Below are 13,469 nucleotides of genomic sequence, written 5' to 3'. Positions count from 1 at the left end.
ACAATTTGCTGCAGTTGGCACTGTTTTTCGACGTCTAGTGCTCGTAAAACGTCCCCAGGGCAGCGTCTTCCTGTTGCGACGCTTCTCGGGCATCCGAAAAAATCGATACACCGAGATAAATCAGCGTACAGTAAAATAAGAGAAACAAATTTAATAGATTTTAGAGACAATGTTATTATTAAATTTAATGCACGTTCTGTATTTTTGAAAAAAGTTTTGAAAAACCACCCTGATGTGCAGATTAAGCTATCCCAGCGAGCTTTTGATTGGACGGTTCAGTGGCGGCATGGCTCGCTTAAACCACTTGACGCGCACTTAAAAAAAATACTCCGGCAATTTTCGCATCTGCAAATCAACACACGGTTTATTGTCGGCTAGCGCACTATAAGCAGTGGCGAAACCCTGTAAATTGTGTAAAGTTTTCAGGGATACCATCTAAGCGAACAGGGGTCTCTCGCTTCTGTCGGCTCCCCGCGCTTTTAGTGACCACGGGAGAACGAAAAGTCTTGGACCCCAGACTGGAGGGAGGTACTATGACGAGGAAATGGAAAACTCTGCTGATTACGGAAGGGAGGAGAAAGCTAGTAGACGATGTCGGTGGTAACCGGCGTTGAACCAATCCGATCAAGCGATGTGTGTAACAGCGAGGATTTATGTTATCGTTGATGTTCGGTGGCATTGTCCCGCAGCAGGGTGACAATAAGCCTGCACCACGGAAATTTGGCACTGGGTGTTGGCACGACTGCGACACCATGAATGACGATGATTGCAACGGTGGAGACGTCTGCGGTTGCTGCGGCTCAACGATGAGCTACGTCAGTCGTGCAGCAAGATCACAGGGTCTAGAGGGTCCGTGACCTCTGTACCGTCAGTACGAGCTTAAGCCCGAGGAAATGTGTTTAGCGAGGGTTAGTGAGGTGCAGTAAATTTAGTGAAACTCAACGAGCGTTAAGGGAGTACAGTGATGGCTTATAGCATATAAGGGATTGTTCCGCAGTGCACTAATCCCATAGCAAGCTCCCCCTCCCTCGCGCTTCACTCGCCCTCTCCCTTCCCCACGCACACAATTCCGGACTGGACGACGGTATCTTGGAGGAATCCACGTTCTGATGTCTCGAATTATCGTAAAAAACCTTCCTGCGTTCTTTGACGAGGAGAAGATTAAACAGCACTTCACCTCACAATCCGGTTACAATGGCGAAATCACCGACGTAAAATTGGCCAAGTTGAGGGATGGAACAAGTCGTCGCTTCGCTTTCCTTGGCTTTAAAAATTCAGAAGATGCTCAGGATGCTGTGAAGTTCTTCAATAAAACATTTGTCTGTACAAGCAAATTGGATGTGCAGCTGGCTTTCGATCCACGTACGGCTGACCAGAGAATTAAACCGAAAAGTAAGCATTCTAGAGTGAATGTTGAGCAAAGACAGAAAAAACGTGAGGAGGAGCTTTTACTCGCTCAGAGAGCTGCCGATCAGAAGGAAAAAGCGGAGAAAAAAAACAAACGCAAGCATGGAGAGGCCGAGGTGAAGGACGAGACCAAGTTTCAGGAGTTCCTGTCCGTTTCTAAATCTCTGTCTACTTCTCGTAGTTGGGACAATGGTACACCACTGGTTGGTGAAACTCAACAAGAACAGACTGCTGCCGACGTTCGGGCGTTTGAAGAAGAAGACGACGATGAGTATCAGGAGCTGCCGGCTTTGAAGCGTCGTGCTACTGAAGCTACTGTGATGACGTCGTGACGAGCAGCGGTACTGGCTGCTCAAGAAACTTCTGATGCAGATGCGTCGGATGCTGATGCTGATGCCCAAGCAACACAACAGCCCCTGCTGCTTCTAATTTGACTGACGACGAGTGGTTGCGTCTTCATCGCACGAGAATAAAGGAGCAGGCAACGGAGGATCACGCTGACCCGGAGGCGGAGGATATGCTCGTCGATGACGCCGCTGAGGAGACAACGAAAAAACAAGAGGAACAAGTTGTGGAAGAAGAGCCCCGGGTGCCTACAGAAGAAGAAAAGGCAATTGAGCAAATTAGTGAGTCTAAGCGACTCTTTTTGCGGAATTTGACATACAGTTGCCAAGAGGACGACATAGTGGAGCTCTTCCAAGACTATGGTGCCCTGGAACAAGTCCACGTGCCAGTGGACAAGAAAACGAACGCGCCAAAGGGTTTTGCATATGTCGAGTTCAAAAATAAGGACGACGCCATTCGCGCCTATCAGGATTTGGATGGTTTGGCTTTCCAGGGTCGTTTGCTTCACATTCTGCCTGCGAAATCGAGAACAAATATTATGCAAGATGAGCAGGCCTTCCATAAGCTTCCTTTAAAGAAGCAACGTGAACTTAAGCGTAAGCTGGCTGCTTCTGCAAGCACATTCAGCTGGAACACTCTGTACATGGGATCAGATGCCGTGGTAAGCTCGCTTGCTTCTCGTTTGGGCGTTAAGAAGGCTGACATCCTGAACCCTACGTCGTCGGATGCAGCTGTGAAGCAGGCTATGGCAGAGACCCATGTAATTCAAGAGACGAAGAATTTCTTCGAAGAGCATGGCGTCGATTTGGAAGCATTCAAAAACAGCCAGCGTTCCGACTCTGTTATTTTGGCTAAGAATTTTCCCTACGGTACGACGGCCGAGGAGTTAGCAGAGATGTTTGGTGAGTTTGGAGAGCTTGGACGAGTGTTAATTCCTCCTGCTGGCACGATTGCTATTATTGAGTTTCTTAACACTCCTGACGCTCGTCAGGCATTCGCAAAGCTGGCGTATAAGCGCATTAAGGGCTCTGTGCTGTATTTAGAGAAAGCACCTAAAAATGTCTTTAACACTGCAGTCGCTAAGAAGGCGGGCAAGCCTGAGGTTGTTCAAAAGATCGACGGTATTTCCACCGAAAACAAGGCTGCCGTGGACGAAGCTGTCACTGAACCAGCGGACGGCGAAACATCCACACTTTTCGTCAAAAACATCAGCTTCAGCACCTCACAAACCGATTTCCAAAGAATTTTCGCTTCCCTCAACGGTTTCCTTTCTGCTGTTATTCGCGCCAAGCCCTCCAAGCGTCCTGGTCAGCTTATGAGTATGGGTTTCGGTTTTGTTGAATTTCGCTCGAAGGAGGACGCTGTCACTGCTATGAATGCCATGCAAGGTTTCTTGCTTGATGGACACAAGCTGGAAATCAAACTATCGCACAAGGGTGCTGACGCTGCTGCCGAGACACGGAAGGCCGATGAGAAACGTCATGTTAAGGGTACTAAGATCCTTATTAAAAACTTGCCATTCGAGGCCACGAAGAAGGATGTGGTTTCCTTGTTTGGTGCGTATGGGCAATTGCGTTCTGTTCGTGTGCCCAAGAAATTTGATCGCACTGCTCGTGGTTTCGCTTTTGCTGAGTTTGTCACCGCGCGTGAAGCAGAGAACGCGATGAAGGCTCTGAAACATACTCACTTGCTCGGTCGTCATCTTGTTTTGCAGTATGCATCGACTGCTGGTTTGGATGATATGGAGTCGGCCATGGAGAAGGCTGCGGCACAAATTACTGCAGAAGCTAACGCCCCTTTGAAACACGGAAAACGTCTCATCGAAGCTGGCTCGAAGGAAGAGTAGGTTTTCCGTGCTCCTGTTTATTTGTTCTTATGCCAACGCTGTTCAATCGCGTTTCTCCGGGCTAATCTGGCCTTCATTGTTTTGAATTTTATGTGTGTCGTTTTTTTTTGGAACATATTCCCTCATACTTTTTGGCATTTAATTTTTGCTGAATATACTCCCAGGTCAACAAGCAAGGATATGTTGATCTGCTTTCATTTTTCGTTTGATACATTTTCATGGTTTTAGGATTTCGGGTTTCCCTGGTACTTTCAAGTTAGTGAATGATTATCGTTCTCAAATATTAATAAACTAAATGCTCGGTGAAGGTGTATTTGGACTGTTACGGGTTCATATTTGACATTTCTCTGCGTCTACATTCCTTAACGTAACAACTCTCTCCTGTTCTGTTTGTTTTTGTATTTGGTTTAGTTCTCGCTTAGTCAACTAAGAGCGACTACTCTGTTTATGTAACATGTTTAATTGGTCTATATGTCGCAGACCCATGACGTACGGATTACACGTGGCAGCGATATATGCGACTATGACTTAAGGAAGAAAAGAAACAGCACGGCCATGCTCGGACTTGTCCTTCGCGTATATCATTATTCATAAGCTCGATGTCTGTTTAAGATGGAAAAACAGTATTCAACGTTGAACACAGACATCGTGAAAAAGTGTCACCTCATTGTTGAGGTTAAGTCAACGAGTTCTTCAAGCTCGGAAACTGTTAAAAATGTATTAGCGAACTTACAGGCCGCTGGGTTTCGTGTGGCTGTTCGTCCTGCTTCTGAGACGACAATCTTTGTTTTTGTGCAAGCTCCAGAGCCTCTCATTCACGACTTGGTTGATGAAGACAGAAAGGAATCTTTTCTTTGCGGTCTACTGAACAGACCTGAGGACATGGACTCCTATGGCAGCTGTTTAATTGAACCCTCGGAAGCTCTCCGTGTTGTGTTTGAAAGATTAACAGGTCTTCAGAAGAAGGTTGTTTGGGAATGGGCCCTGGGTGCAAGGCTTATCCGGACATTGTCAAAATCTTTGCACCCCATAACAAAACGTACAATGCCAACTGGAGACATAAATGGAATAAGAAACTTTTTCTTTCTGATGCTGATTTAGACAATGTTAAAGCGCACTTAGGTTCCGAAGTAAGTGATTTGTTGTGTAGTAAATCGCTTTTTAAAACTGACATTTGGAACAGGTTTCTTTGTACTTTGCGTTTATGCAATTCTATTTCTTAAACTTAGTTGTCCCCTCTGCTTGGGGTGTATTTTGTTACTATTTTTTGGGTGATTATTCTTTTATTTTTGCGTTCGGCATCCTTCTTTGGGGAATATTTTTCGCACAAGCTTGGAAAGTGCGCGAACGCTCGCTTTCCCAACGTTGGTCAATCAACGGATGTGACCGCAAGGAGAAATGCGTGCAGGAATTTAAGCCTTTGAGTTTCAAAGTTGACTCTTTCACCGGCCGCGCTCGCCCATTCTTTCCCCAGTGGGAAACCGTGCTGAGAACATTACCTACAGTTCCACTCCTCTTGGTTTCAGGTGGTGTTTTGCTGGGTTTGTTGGCCGGTATTTTCGCCTTGGAGGTGTACCTTGTTGAATTGTACAATGGTCCCCTAAAGTTTTTGCTTACATTGCTTCCAACTGTCGCGTTCCAGGCGTGTACAATTCCATTCTTCATGATCTATAGAGTGGCTGCTAAGAAGTTGACCGATTTGGAGAACCGACGCACTGAGAAGGAATATGCTATGTCCTTCAGTCGTAAAGTATTCTTGTTTAATTTTATGGTTTCGTACACCGCTTTATTCCTCACTGCATATGTGTACGGACCCTTTTCCAAACGCATTGTTGCACATTATAGTTCAAAACTTAATGTTTTCTCCAGGTTCCACACTGACAGCTTTCAGGGAAATCCCTTGAGATTACGAAGCCAATTTCTCTACTTTCTTACTAATGCGCAACTGATTAATTTCATTACCAATCTGTTGGTTCCGGCGGTTTTACGTGCGGTTAAGAAATTGATTAAGCAAAAGAGAAAAAGTGTGCCTTCTATTGTTATTCAAGATGATGAACTTGAGCATGAGGTTTTGGAGTCTTACAGAGCACAATCCGAATTGCCTCCATACGACTCGTATACTGATTATCGGGAAATGATAATCCAATTCGGATATGTTGTTATGTTTTCCCCCATATTCCCCTTGGCGCCAGTATTTTTCCTTGTCAATAATTTCTTTGAAATTCGTGGTGATATGGCCAAAATCACAAACGAGATGCAACGTCCTCTTCCATCTCTGAAAGATAGTATTGGTTTGTGGAATCAGTGTTTGCAGTTGCTGAGCTGGCTCGGTAGCATGACCTTGACATCTCTGTGTTACTATTACACATCTAATGACGCATTTTCCTCCAAGAGTATGCCCATTGCGATGTTGATTGCATTGTTCGCCGAGCACGTTTGGGTATTGCTTCGTTACTTCGCAGTGTCTATTTTGCCAGTAAACGAGGAAGAAGGACAGCCTTATGCTACACGGAAGCGGTATCTCGAGGAGCACCCTCTTTCTGCCGAGAAACGCTCACTTGAGGAAAAGAGTGAAGAGATCGATACATCTGTTTTCGTTGACGCGGAAAAGGTGTTGGATGTTTATTTAAAACAGGAAACGAAGAAAGATCGGTGATAATGTTAAAATAAAAAAAAAATCGAAGTTACACTCCAGTAGTGTGAACGAAATTTGTTAACTGACGATATAACTGCAGGCAGTTTCTAAGCAAAATATAATGCAAACTCTGGGACACAACCTGGTTTACTACGTTTGTAATAAAAAGGATTTACATGTCAAATCCGAGAAGAACATCACAGTTTTCTGTAAATTCTCCTGATAGCAATCTACCCTAAAAAAATAAGCCTGTTGAAGTTATTCACTAATACTTTGTTTCTTAGTTTTGATTCCACATTCTCAGGACTAGTTTACATTCATAAATTTATTGAAACTACCAAGGAGCTGAAGCATTTTCGCATTATGTATTGTAAGCTAGTTTTTCTTTGAAGGGATTGTAGTAACTCTTTTTCTTTAGAATCTTTCCTGAGTACGAATAAATACTTACTGTGATTGCAGATTCTATGCTTATAGCAAATTTGATATTCAAAATTGGTAACGCAAAATACAGATCTAAATAAACATGACAAAGGAATTGTGTGTCTCCGAGTTCCATTATCAGTTTTACTAAATTCATAAGATTTTTTACATATGATGTAAAAAGCTTTACTTTTCGATTGCATTATTAAACAGTATAAATTAATAAATAAACTAAGTACGCAGAAATGTTATAGAAAGTAAGAGCAGTGCCTCTACTGTTCCAAACAGCAATGTCTTACTCCTTTCCATCGCTTTTTTCAAAAAAAATATTATAAATTTAAAGCGGAAGGACGCACGGAACCAAACATAAAAACGTGCTATTGGTAGATAAAACAGTTTCCTAGAGGAGCGAACGTAAGTCAGGCTGTTCTTGCGGAATTACTACTTCCTTCTGGCGGAGCTGCCTGTTTGCATACTACACCCACATGTTGGCTAACAAAACAGTGTATTAAGTATATAAACTGTAACTTTTGTTCAAGAGGATCTTATTAATTCTATCACCGATCATATTGTTTTGTCTTTCTCGACTACTGTTAGCATTATTTATTCAAAATGGGATTCAACAATATGAAAGGTTTAAATACCTTCATTACTGATATCCGGAATCTGCGTTCAAAAGAACAAGAAGAAAAACGCGTGAATGTGGAATTAGCGAAAATTCGTGCCAAATTCAAAGGTTCTACGCTCAATGGATATCAAAAAAAGAAGTATATTTGTAAACTACTTTACATATACATGATGGGCTATACTGTAACTTTTGGTCATTTAGAGTCTGTGAATCTTCTTTCTTCGAATAAAGTGAGAGAAAAGCAAGTTGGTTATTTAGCAACAGCTTTTCTTCTTCATGAGAACCATGAACTAATTAAACTTGTTATTAATTCTGTGAAGAAAGACCTTATGAGCACCAATCCTATTCACAACAGCTTTGCTCTAAACGCAGTTGCTAACATCGGCGGGCAAGAGATGTGTGAGGCGGTTTATGTTGATGTGCATAAACTACTTTGTTCACCTACCTCCGAGAGTTATGTTCGACAGAAAGCTGCACTTGCAATGCTTCACATTTATCGTAAATATCCCCATCTCATACATCCAGAGTGGCTTGAGAGACTGGCTATGATGTTGAGCGACGAGGATTTGGATGTTTCTCTTTCAGTAGCTTCTCTCATGGAAGCCATTGCAAAACAAGAACCTGCCATGCATGGAATGCTGTTTTCTCAAGCCGTAAATCGGTTAAAGAACATTGTTTTTGAACAAGCTTACACTCCTGACTATTTGTATTATGCCGTTCCGTGTCCATGGCTACAAGTCCGGTTACTTCGTGTGCTTATTGCATGTTCCCCTACTGATGATAAGGCGTTGCAGGAAAGTCTTCACACTGTTCTCGCTCGAATCATCTCAGTTCACGTTATACCATCTAACATCCAGCAAACCAATGCTTTGCATGCCATTCTTTTCGACGCCATTCGGCTCATTTACATTAACGAACCCAATGAGACACTCTCACAAAATACCACTAAGCTACTTAGTGAAATGATTGCCAGCAAGGAAACAAACATTCGTTATCTTTCGTTCCAATTGACCGCCTCCCTAATCAGCAATGGTTTTAAGATGCCTTTCTTGAAAAAGCACAAGGACCTAATCCTCTCATCTTTGAAATACAAAGATGTGTCAATGCGTAAAAAGAGTCTGGATTTGCTATACGCAATGTGTGATTCCGAGAACTCCAAGGTCATCATTTCAGATTTACTGCAGACTTTCCCCTACCTGGATACTACTACGCGTGAGGATATGGTACTTAAGATTTCGGTCTTAACGGAAACACACTCTAAAGATTCCAAGTGGTATGTAGACGTGAATTTGCAACTTCTACGACTTGGAGGGGATTCTGTGAGTGATGAGGTTTGGAAAAGGCTTATAGTCATAATTATGCAGCGGCCGGAAATTCAGAAGTACGCCGTGACAAGTCTCTTCAAGCTTCTTCAATCCGATTCGGTCTACGACAGTCTCATCAAGATTGGCGGCTATATCATCGGTGAATACGGGCGTTTGATATCTGAGGAAACCGGAAGCTTGCCTATAAACCAATATACTACTATATATCGTAAACTGTGCACCTCCCATTCGACTTCAACAAAGGCATTGCTGTTGACAACCATGCTGAAATTTTGCAATACTTATCCTGACATGAAATCTCGTATAATGAACATTTTCGACAAGTATGCTACAATGTTGGATCCTGAAGTACAACAAAGAGCTTGCGAATATCGGCTGATTCTTCGACTTCCAAATGAGGTTCTAAAAACAGTTTGTGATGAAATGCCGCCAATCGATGAGAAATCTCAACCCTTGCGCACCGACTTGGCAAGATTATCTACGTATTCTTTAGCCCGCACCCAAAGTATGTCAACGGAAAATATCTTCCGTACAGACGCGTTGGATCTTTCGGCTTGTTACCCTGGTTTTGCACGTTTATGCTGGCGTAATGAGGGCGTTTTGTTTCAAGATGCACTGCTGCAAATCGGCGTTCGTATAAGCGTAAAGAAAGAATATGCAACGGTGTTCCTTTACTTTGGTAGCCGCTCTGCTACGGATATCACTTCGTTTACCTCTTCATTTTTGAATAAGAGTGAAAACTTAGAAGTTTCCTCTACATTTTCGGAAACCGTTTTGAAACCCAAAGCACAGATTTTTGAGGAAATTACTATAGCACTTCCCAAGGGGGCCTTCGAAGTACCCGTTGTCCGCGTTTCATGCGTTGCCGGAGTTTTGCATTCAGTGAATTTGAAGATTCCTATCATCATAACAAAGTTCATGCAACCTGTTACATTGGATGCATACACATTCTTTCATCGGTGGGGCCAAATGGGCCAGGAACGTGAAGCACAGCTTACTTTTGCTCTTGAAAATCCAAAGGACAAGCTGGAAACTGTAAAACTGTTTAAGGTTGTCATTGGTATGCAATGGGGTATATGCACAAATGTGGATTCAATTAAGACAAACATTGTTGGTGCCGGTATAGTGAAATTGAATAATTCCAATCCTGGATGTTTGCTCAGATTGGAACCCAACTACGAAAAAGACGTATGTATAACTACTCTGAACGCTATTAGGATCTCCTTATTGTGTTTCTTCATTTCGTCTGTATGACTAACTAATTATCTAGCTAATTCGTGTATCTGTGCGAAGCACTCAAACAGACATTGCCAATTGCATTGCCAAAATAATGCAAGACGTATTATCACGCAGTTTCAACGCCTAATAACGTTTCTCTCTAATTGCTCTTCATCTTTGTCTTTGGTCTTCCGCGGCTCTTCCGCGGATCCTCACTACCACCTCGGGCATACAGGCAGCAGCTAAAACACACATAGCAATTCACTAATGGGCACGTTAGGCGGCGCGATGTCAATTAGTCCCTTAGTATTTGTTAAATCGTGGACAGCTCCTTCAGGAAATTTGGAGGACATCCGCAGATTTGCTAACGACGTATCCCGGCTCGATTTCTCACAAGTGTCGTCGGTGAATGAAACAATATCGGTGGAAGCAAACAAAAACCATTCTATAGATATAAACGATGGCATAGAAAGTGCTTGGATAGATGAGGAAGTGACAACAGCACCTGTTGATGAACGTATGCTAGAGTTTCTGCGCCAATTGAAGAGTGTTGTCAACAGAATCCAGAATTCCTCTACGATAACAGAATTAGCGTCTCTGAAAAGTGATGTTGATAACTTGTGTGCCTCCGCTAGAGAATCCGAAGGGACAGCTTTAAGTTTCGGCTTGCTCACGAAAACTTTAATGACTAATACTATGAATGATCTGGTCGAACGAGATACGGAAGCTTTTAATACGTTTGTGAAGGAACAACTTAATTGGCCGCATACGAATGTCAAATCCCTGTCGAAAGAAACCATAGATGAATTGCTCCGGAAAGCATCCCTTCTATGTGTTGCCGACCCAACAGACGAGAAAGAGAATCTACTGCTGTTAATGAAATGCATTTGCAGACCTTTCAACATCCAATTCAAGTATCATTTTATGACTGAGAAGAAGACGAACACTCCATCAAAACCGGAGTGGTTTTATGAGTTCGCTCTTAAAGTATTTCGTTCGTCTCTGAGTTTTATTCAGTTGTTTCAACAGATAATGCCGGAGGGAATGATCGCTGTCCACGAGTTTATGAAGGTTATGCAAGAGTTAATGAAGGAGAAAATAAACCTAATAATGGACCTCGATGTTCACTTAGCGCATCTAATTCGTGAAACGTTGTACTATTCCACAAAACTGAAGCAGTTGTACAATTTCCCTCAGAAGGATTCTTTATCGCTATACCTTCTTAAGCAGCCCATGGTTTATTCCCGCTGGTTGGATATAGAAGCTGCTGATGTGAAAATGCAATTGAATGCTATAGAGTCGTCTAAAGATGCATGGGAATTGGCTCGAGATGATGTGGAAGAGCTTTACACTGCTGTGCCCATAAAATCCTTCGTATTGTATCGGAACGCAATGGCGTCTTTAAAATCCATTCTTGAAATGATACCTTGCGAAGAGTTTTGCCGTGGGTTTTTTCATACACTTCAATTGAAACCGTCTATTCAATTTGTCGACTGGCTCGAATCGTACTATCAGAATCATGAAGGCTCTACAACTCTCATTCCCGGAGGTGCGCATGTTACATCTGAGCAGAGTTTTTCGGAAGTGAGACGAATGTGTAAACTGTATGGCGCATTTAAGCTTTTGCTTGACTGGCATCTCGACTTGGAAGATGAAGAAGTTTACATATTGTCTCAGGAAACGAACTTGGAGAAACCCGTAGACAAGCAAGTCCTTGCGGAGGAAAGTTCTGTGTTCCTGCCACTAAGAAAAAGGCTATCCAAGCTTTGTAATCAAACATTCGAGCTGCTTATGCATCGTGTAACTCAATACCTTGAAGCCACATTTGATAGTTTCGCTTCTATAAATACATGGACGCTTCAAGAGAAGCCACCGAGTGACAAAAGCTATGAAGGCTCAATTTCACCAGAAGCTGTGGGTTTCGATATTGCATTGAGAAGACTTATCAACTCCATTCATGAGATTATTCTTGGAGCCCCGTTTTTTGAAATTGTTTGCCGTATCGCTGATATTGTGGAAGACTGGTTGTTGCATATAATGCATACTCACCAATTCAGTAATCGGGGTGCTGTTCAGTTCGCTCGCGACAGCTTGCAGTTTCTTACAGCATTCTCTGATTATCCTCTCGTTCAGATGAAACGGCTGACAAGCTCTTTGCCGTTGCTTACCTTTGAACAAACTGAGAAGCTTTGTATTAAGGATCTTCTTCGACAAATTAACAATGGAGACTACGAGACGCTGAAGACTATTAATCCAGAAAACACGCTGAGTCCTAGCGAGTCACTCGATGTTTTGTATAGAAGAGTCGACACTTGGAGTCGTGATAATTAATTATAGGTATACAAACACGGGTCGTTTTAGCGCAGAAGGACGACCTTAGACGGGTCGGTATAGTTTCTGCACATGGGACATTCTGGCTGCCTTTCTGTCCAACCCGTAATGCAATCCCAACAAAAAACATGACCGCAACTGGTTGCGGTAGGTTGGTGAAGAAGTTCCATACACAACGCACAAGTTCTAGACTTATCGGGAATAAAAGGAAAGGATTCTGGGCTGTCAGGTGTCCTGACTTCGGGAAGTTGCTCTGTGTTATGTTTTTCTTCGTTGCGGCTTTGTGGACCCCAGTATTCTAAAGCTATACGAACACTTTCTAGAAAGAAGATTGACCAAATGAGTCTTCTAGACTTCCCATTTTCAGTGTTGACACTCTTAATCGTTCGCTAGATGTTCGTTAGCATATTTATGCTAGAAGCTGAAAGCCATTTTGGTGGACATTCACCACATACGTAGTGTAATTGTAACAAGTTTTGAGTCAAATACGAACAAGACTTTTTAGTATAAAGAATAAGAACTTTGTATAGAAAGAGAATCTTTTGAATACGTTTCCAGTGGCGTTCTGCAAATCCGTAGATACTGTCTTTTAATGAAGTGGTCACAAAGAAGCCAAGAATTACGTCGATCATCGACGCAAGTTTTGACTTCAAAGGTGGTAGACATACAAAGCTTGGCAGCAGTCGAAGAATGGATTCCAAAAGACGAGAGAATGAACTTGCGACTTGAAGATGATCATTTACTAAGACGATGCCGCTGGTTTCTTCACCAATTGTAGAACGTTTTAGACACGCTACATGGTAAAGCAAAGACGCCAATGGTTGAGACCAATTGCCTGTAAACGGTTTCAAACGCTGTTGCACTTGGGGACTGAAGCAAGTCGTGAGAGCAAGAAATTGCTTATGAACTAGCTGTATACAAAGCTCATCAACTTCATTTGCAAGAACTTTCTTGTCAGTTAGTATTAGTATTTTAAATGTATACTGAAGACAATTCCGTGCCAAAAAAATGTTTCTAATTGTTCATACATAGCTGCTCAGGGCCTGCTGGACTGATGCCAGAGATTTTTGAGACCTGGTGTTGCATTTCTGTCTTTTACAAGAAATGATGCTGAAAGATTGAAAATTTGTCAATGAAAATACTTATCACGGCAAAGTTCTCGAAACAGAAGCAAAAAGAATCCTAAACATCGTTTTGTAAATTAAAGTAGCACAATATATACAACTGGATCTAGTTTACGAAGAACTACTTCAATTTTGCTCAGAACTGTTTCATCTACTGTAACAAGGGGGAAAAAACTACTAGGAACAGAAT

The 13,469-nt window shown here is 42.4% G+C and overlaps 6 protein-coding genes across 6 annotated transcripts; 4 read left to right on the top strand and 2 right to left on the bottom strand.

The window, feature by feature from the left end:
- Positions 1-382: 382 nt before the first annotated feature.
- Positions 383-754, bottom strand: SJAG_06620 (hypothetical protein; the record flags this gene model as incomplete). The annotated part of the gene is made up of 1 exon (XM_011050767.1): positions 383-754. The coding sequence occupies one exon, from the start codon at positions 752-754 to the stop codon at positions 383-385; it is 372 nt and encodes a 123-aa protein (XP_011049069.1).
- A 355-nt stretch (positions 755-1,109) lies between these two features.
- Positions 1,110-3,598, top strand: SJAG_01169 (RNA-binding protein Mrd1; the record flags this gene model as incomplete). The annotated part of the gene is made up of 2 exons (XM_002172388.2): positions 1,110-1,735; positions 1,810-3,598. 2 exons carry the CDS (start codon positions 1,110-1,112, stop codon positions 3,596-3,598), a joined length of 2,415 nt encoding a protein of 804 aa, XP_002172424.2.
- A 538-nt stretch (positions 3,599-4,136) lies between these two features.
- Positions 4,137-6,898, top strand: SJAG_01168 (membrane transporter). Its single transcript, XM_002172387.2, has 3 exons — positions 4,137-4,637; positions 4,700-4,728; positions 4,782-6,898. The coding sequence occupies exons 1-3, from the start codon at positions 4,211-4,213 to the stop codon at positions 6,252-6,254; spliced, it is 1,929 nt and encodes a 642-aa protein (XP_002172423.2). The 5' UTR covers positions 4,137-4,210; the 3' UTR covers positions 6,255-6,898.
- A 367-nt stretch (positions 6,899-7,265) lies between these two features.
- On the top strand, positions 7,266-9,972 carry SJAG_01167 (AP-2 adaptor complex subunit Alp3; the record flags this gene model as incomplete). The annotated part of the gene is made up of 2 exons (XM_002172386.1): positions 7,266-9,794; positions 9,877-9,972. 2 exons carry the CDS (start codon positions 7,266-7,268, stop codon positions 9,970-9,972), a joined length of 2,625 nt encoding a protein of 874 aa, XP_002172422.1.
- SJAG_01165 (peroxisomal ubiquitin-protein ligase E3) lies at positions 7,666-13,468 on the bottom strand. The gene is made up of 3 exons (XM_002172384.2): positions 13,184-13,468; positions 12,611-13,101; positions 7,666-12,544 (listed from the first exon to the last, which is right to left on the bottom strand). Exons 1-3 carry the CDS (start codon positions 13,239-13,241, stop codon positions 12,182-12,184), a joined length of 912 nt encoding a protein of 303 aa, XP_002172420.1. The 5' UTR covers positions 13,242-13,468; the 3' UTR covers positions 7,666-12,181.
- SJAG_01166 (RINT1 family protein) lies at positions 10,113-12,155 on the top strand (the record flags this gene model as incomplete). Its single annotated transcript, XM_002172385.1, has 1 exon — positions 10,113-12,155. The coding sequence occupies one exon, from the start codon at positions 10,113-10,115 to the stop codon at positions 12,153-12,155; it is 2,043 nt and encodes a 680-aa protein (XP_002172421.1).
- Position 13,469: the final 1 nt, after the last annotated feature.

This window comes from Schizosaccharomyces japonicus (genome assembly GCF_000149845.2).
Source record: "Schizosaccharomyces japonicus yFS275 unplaced genomic scaffold supercont5.3, whole genome shotgun sequence".
Lineage (NCBI taxonomy): Eukaryota > Fungi > Ascomycota > Schizosaccharomycetes > Schizosaccharomycetales > Schizosaccharomycetaceae > Schizosaccharomyces > Schizosaccharomyces japonicus.
Note: the sequence above shows the minus strand (reverse complement) of the source record. Positions and strands in the feature narration are given on the sequence as shown.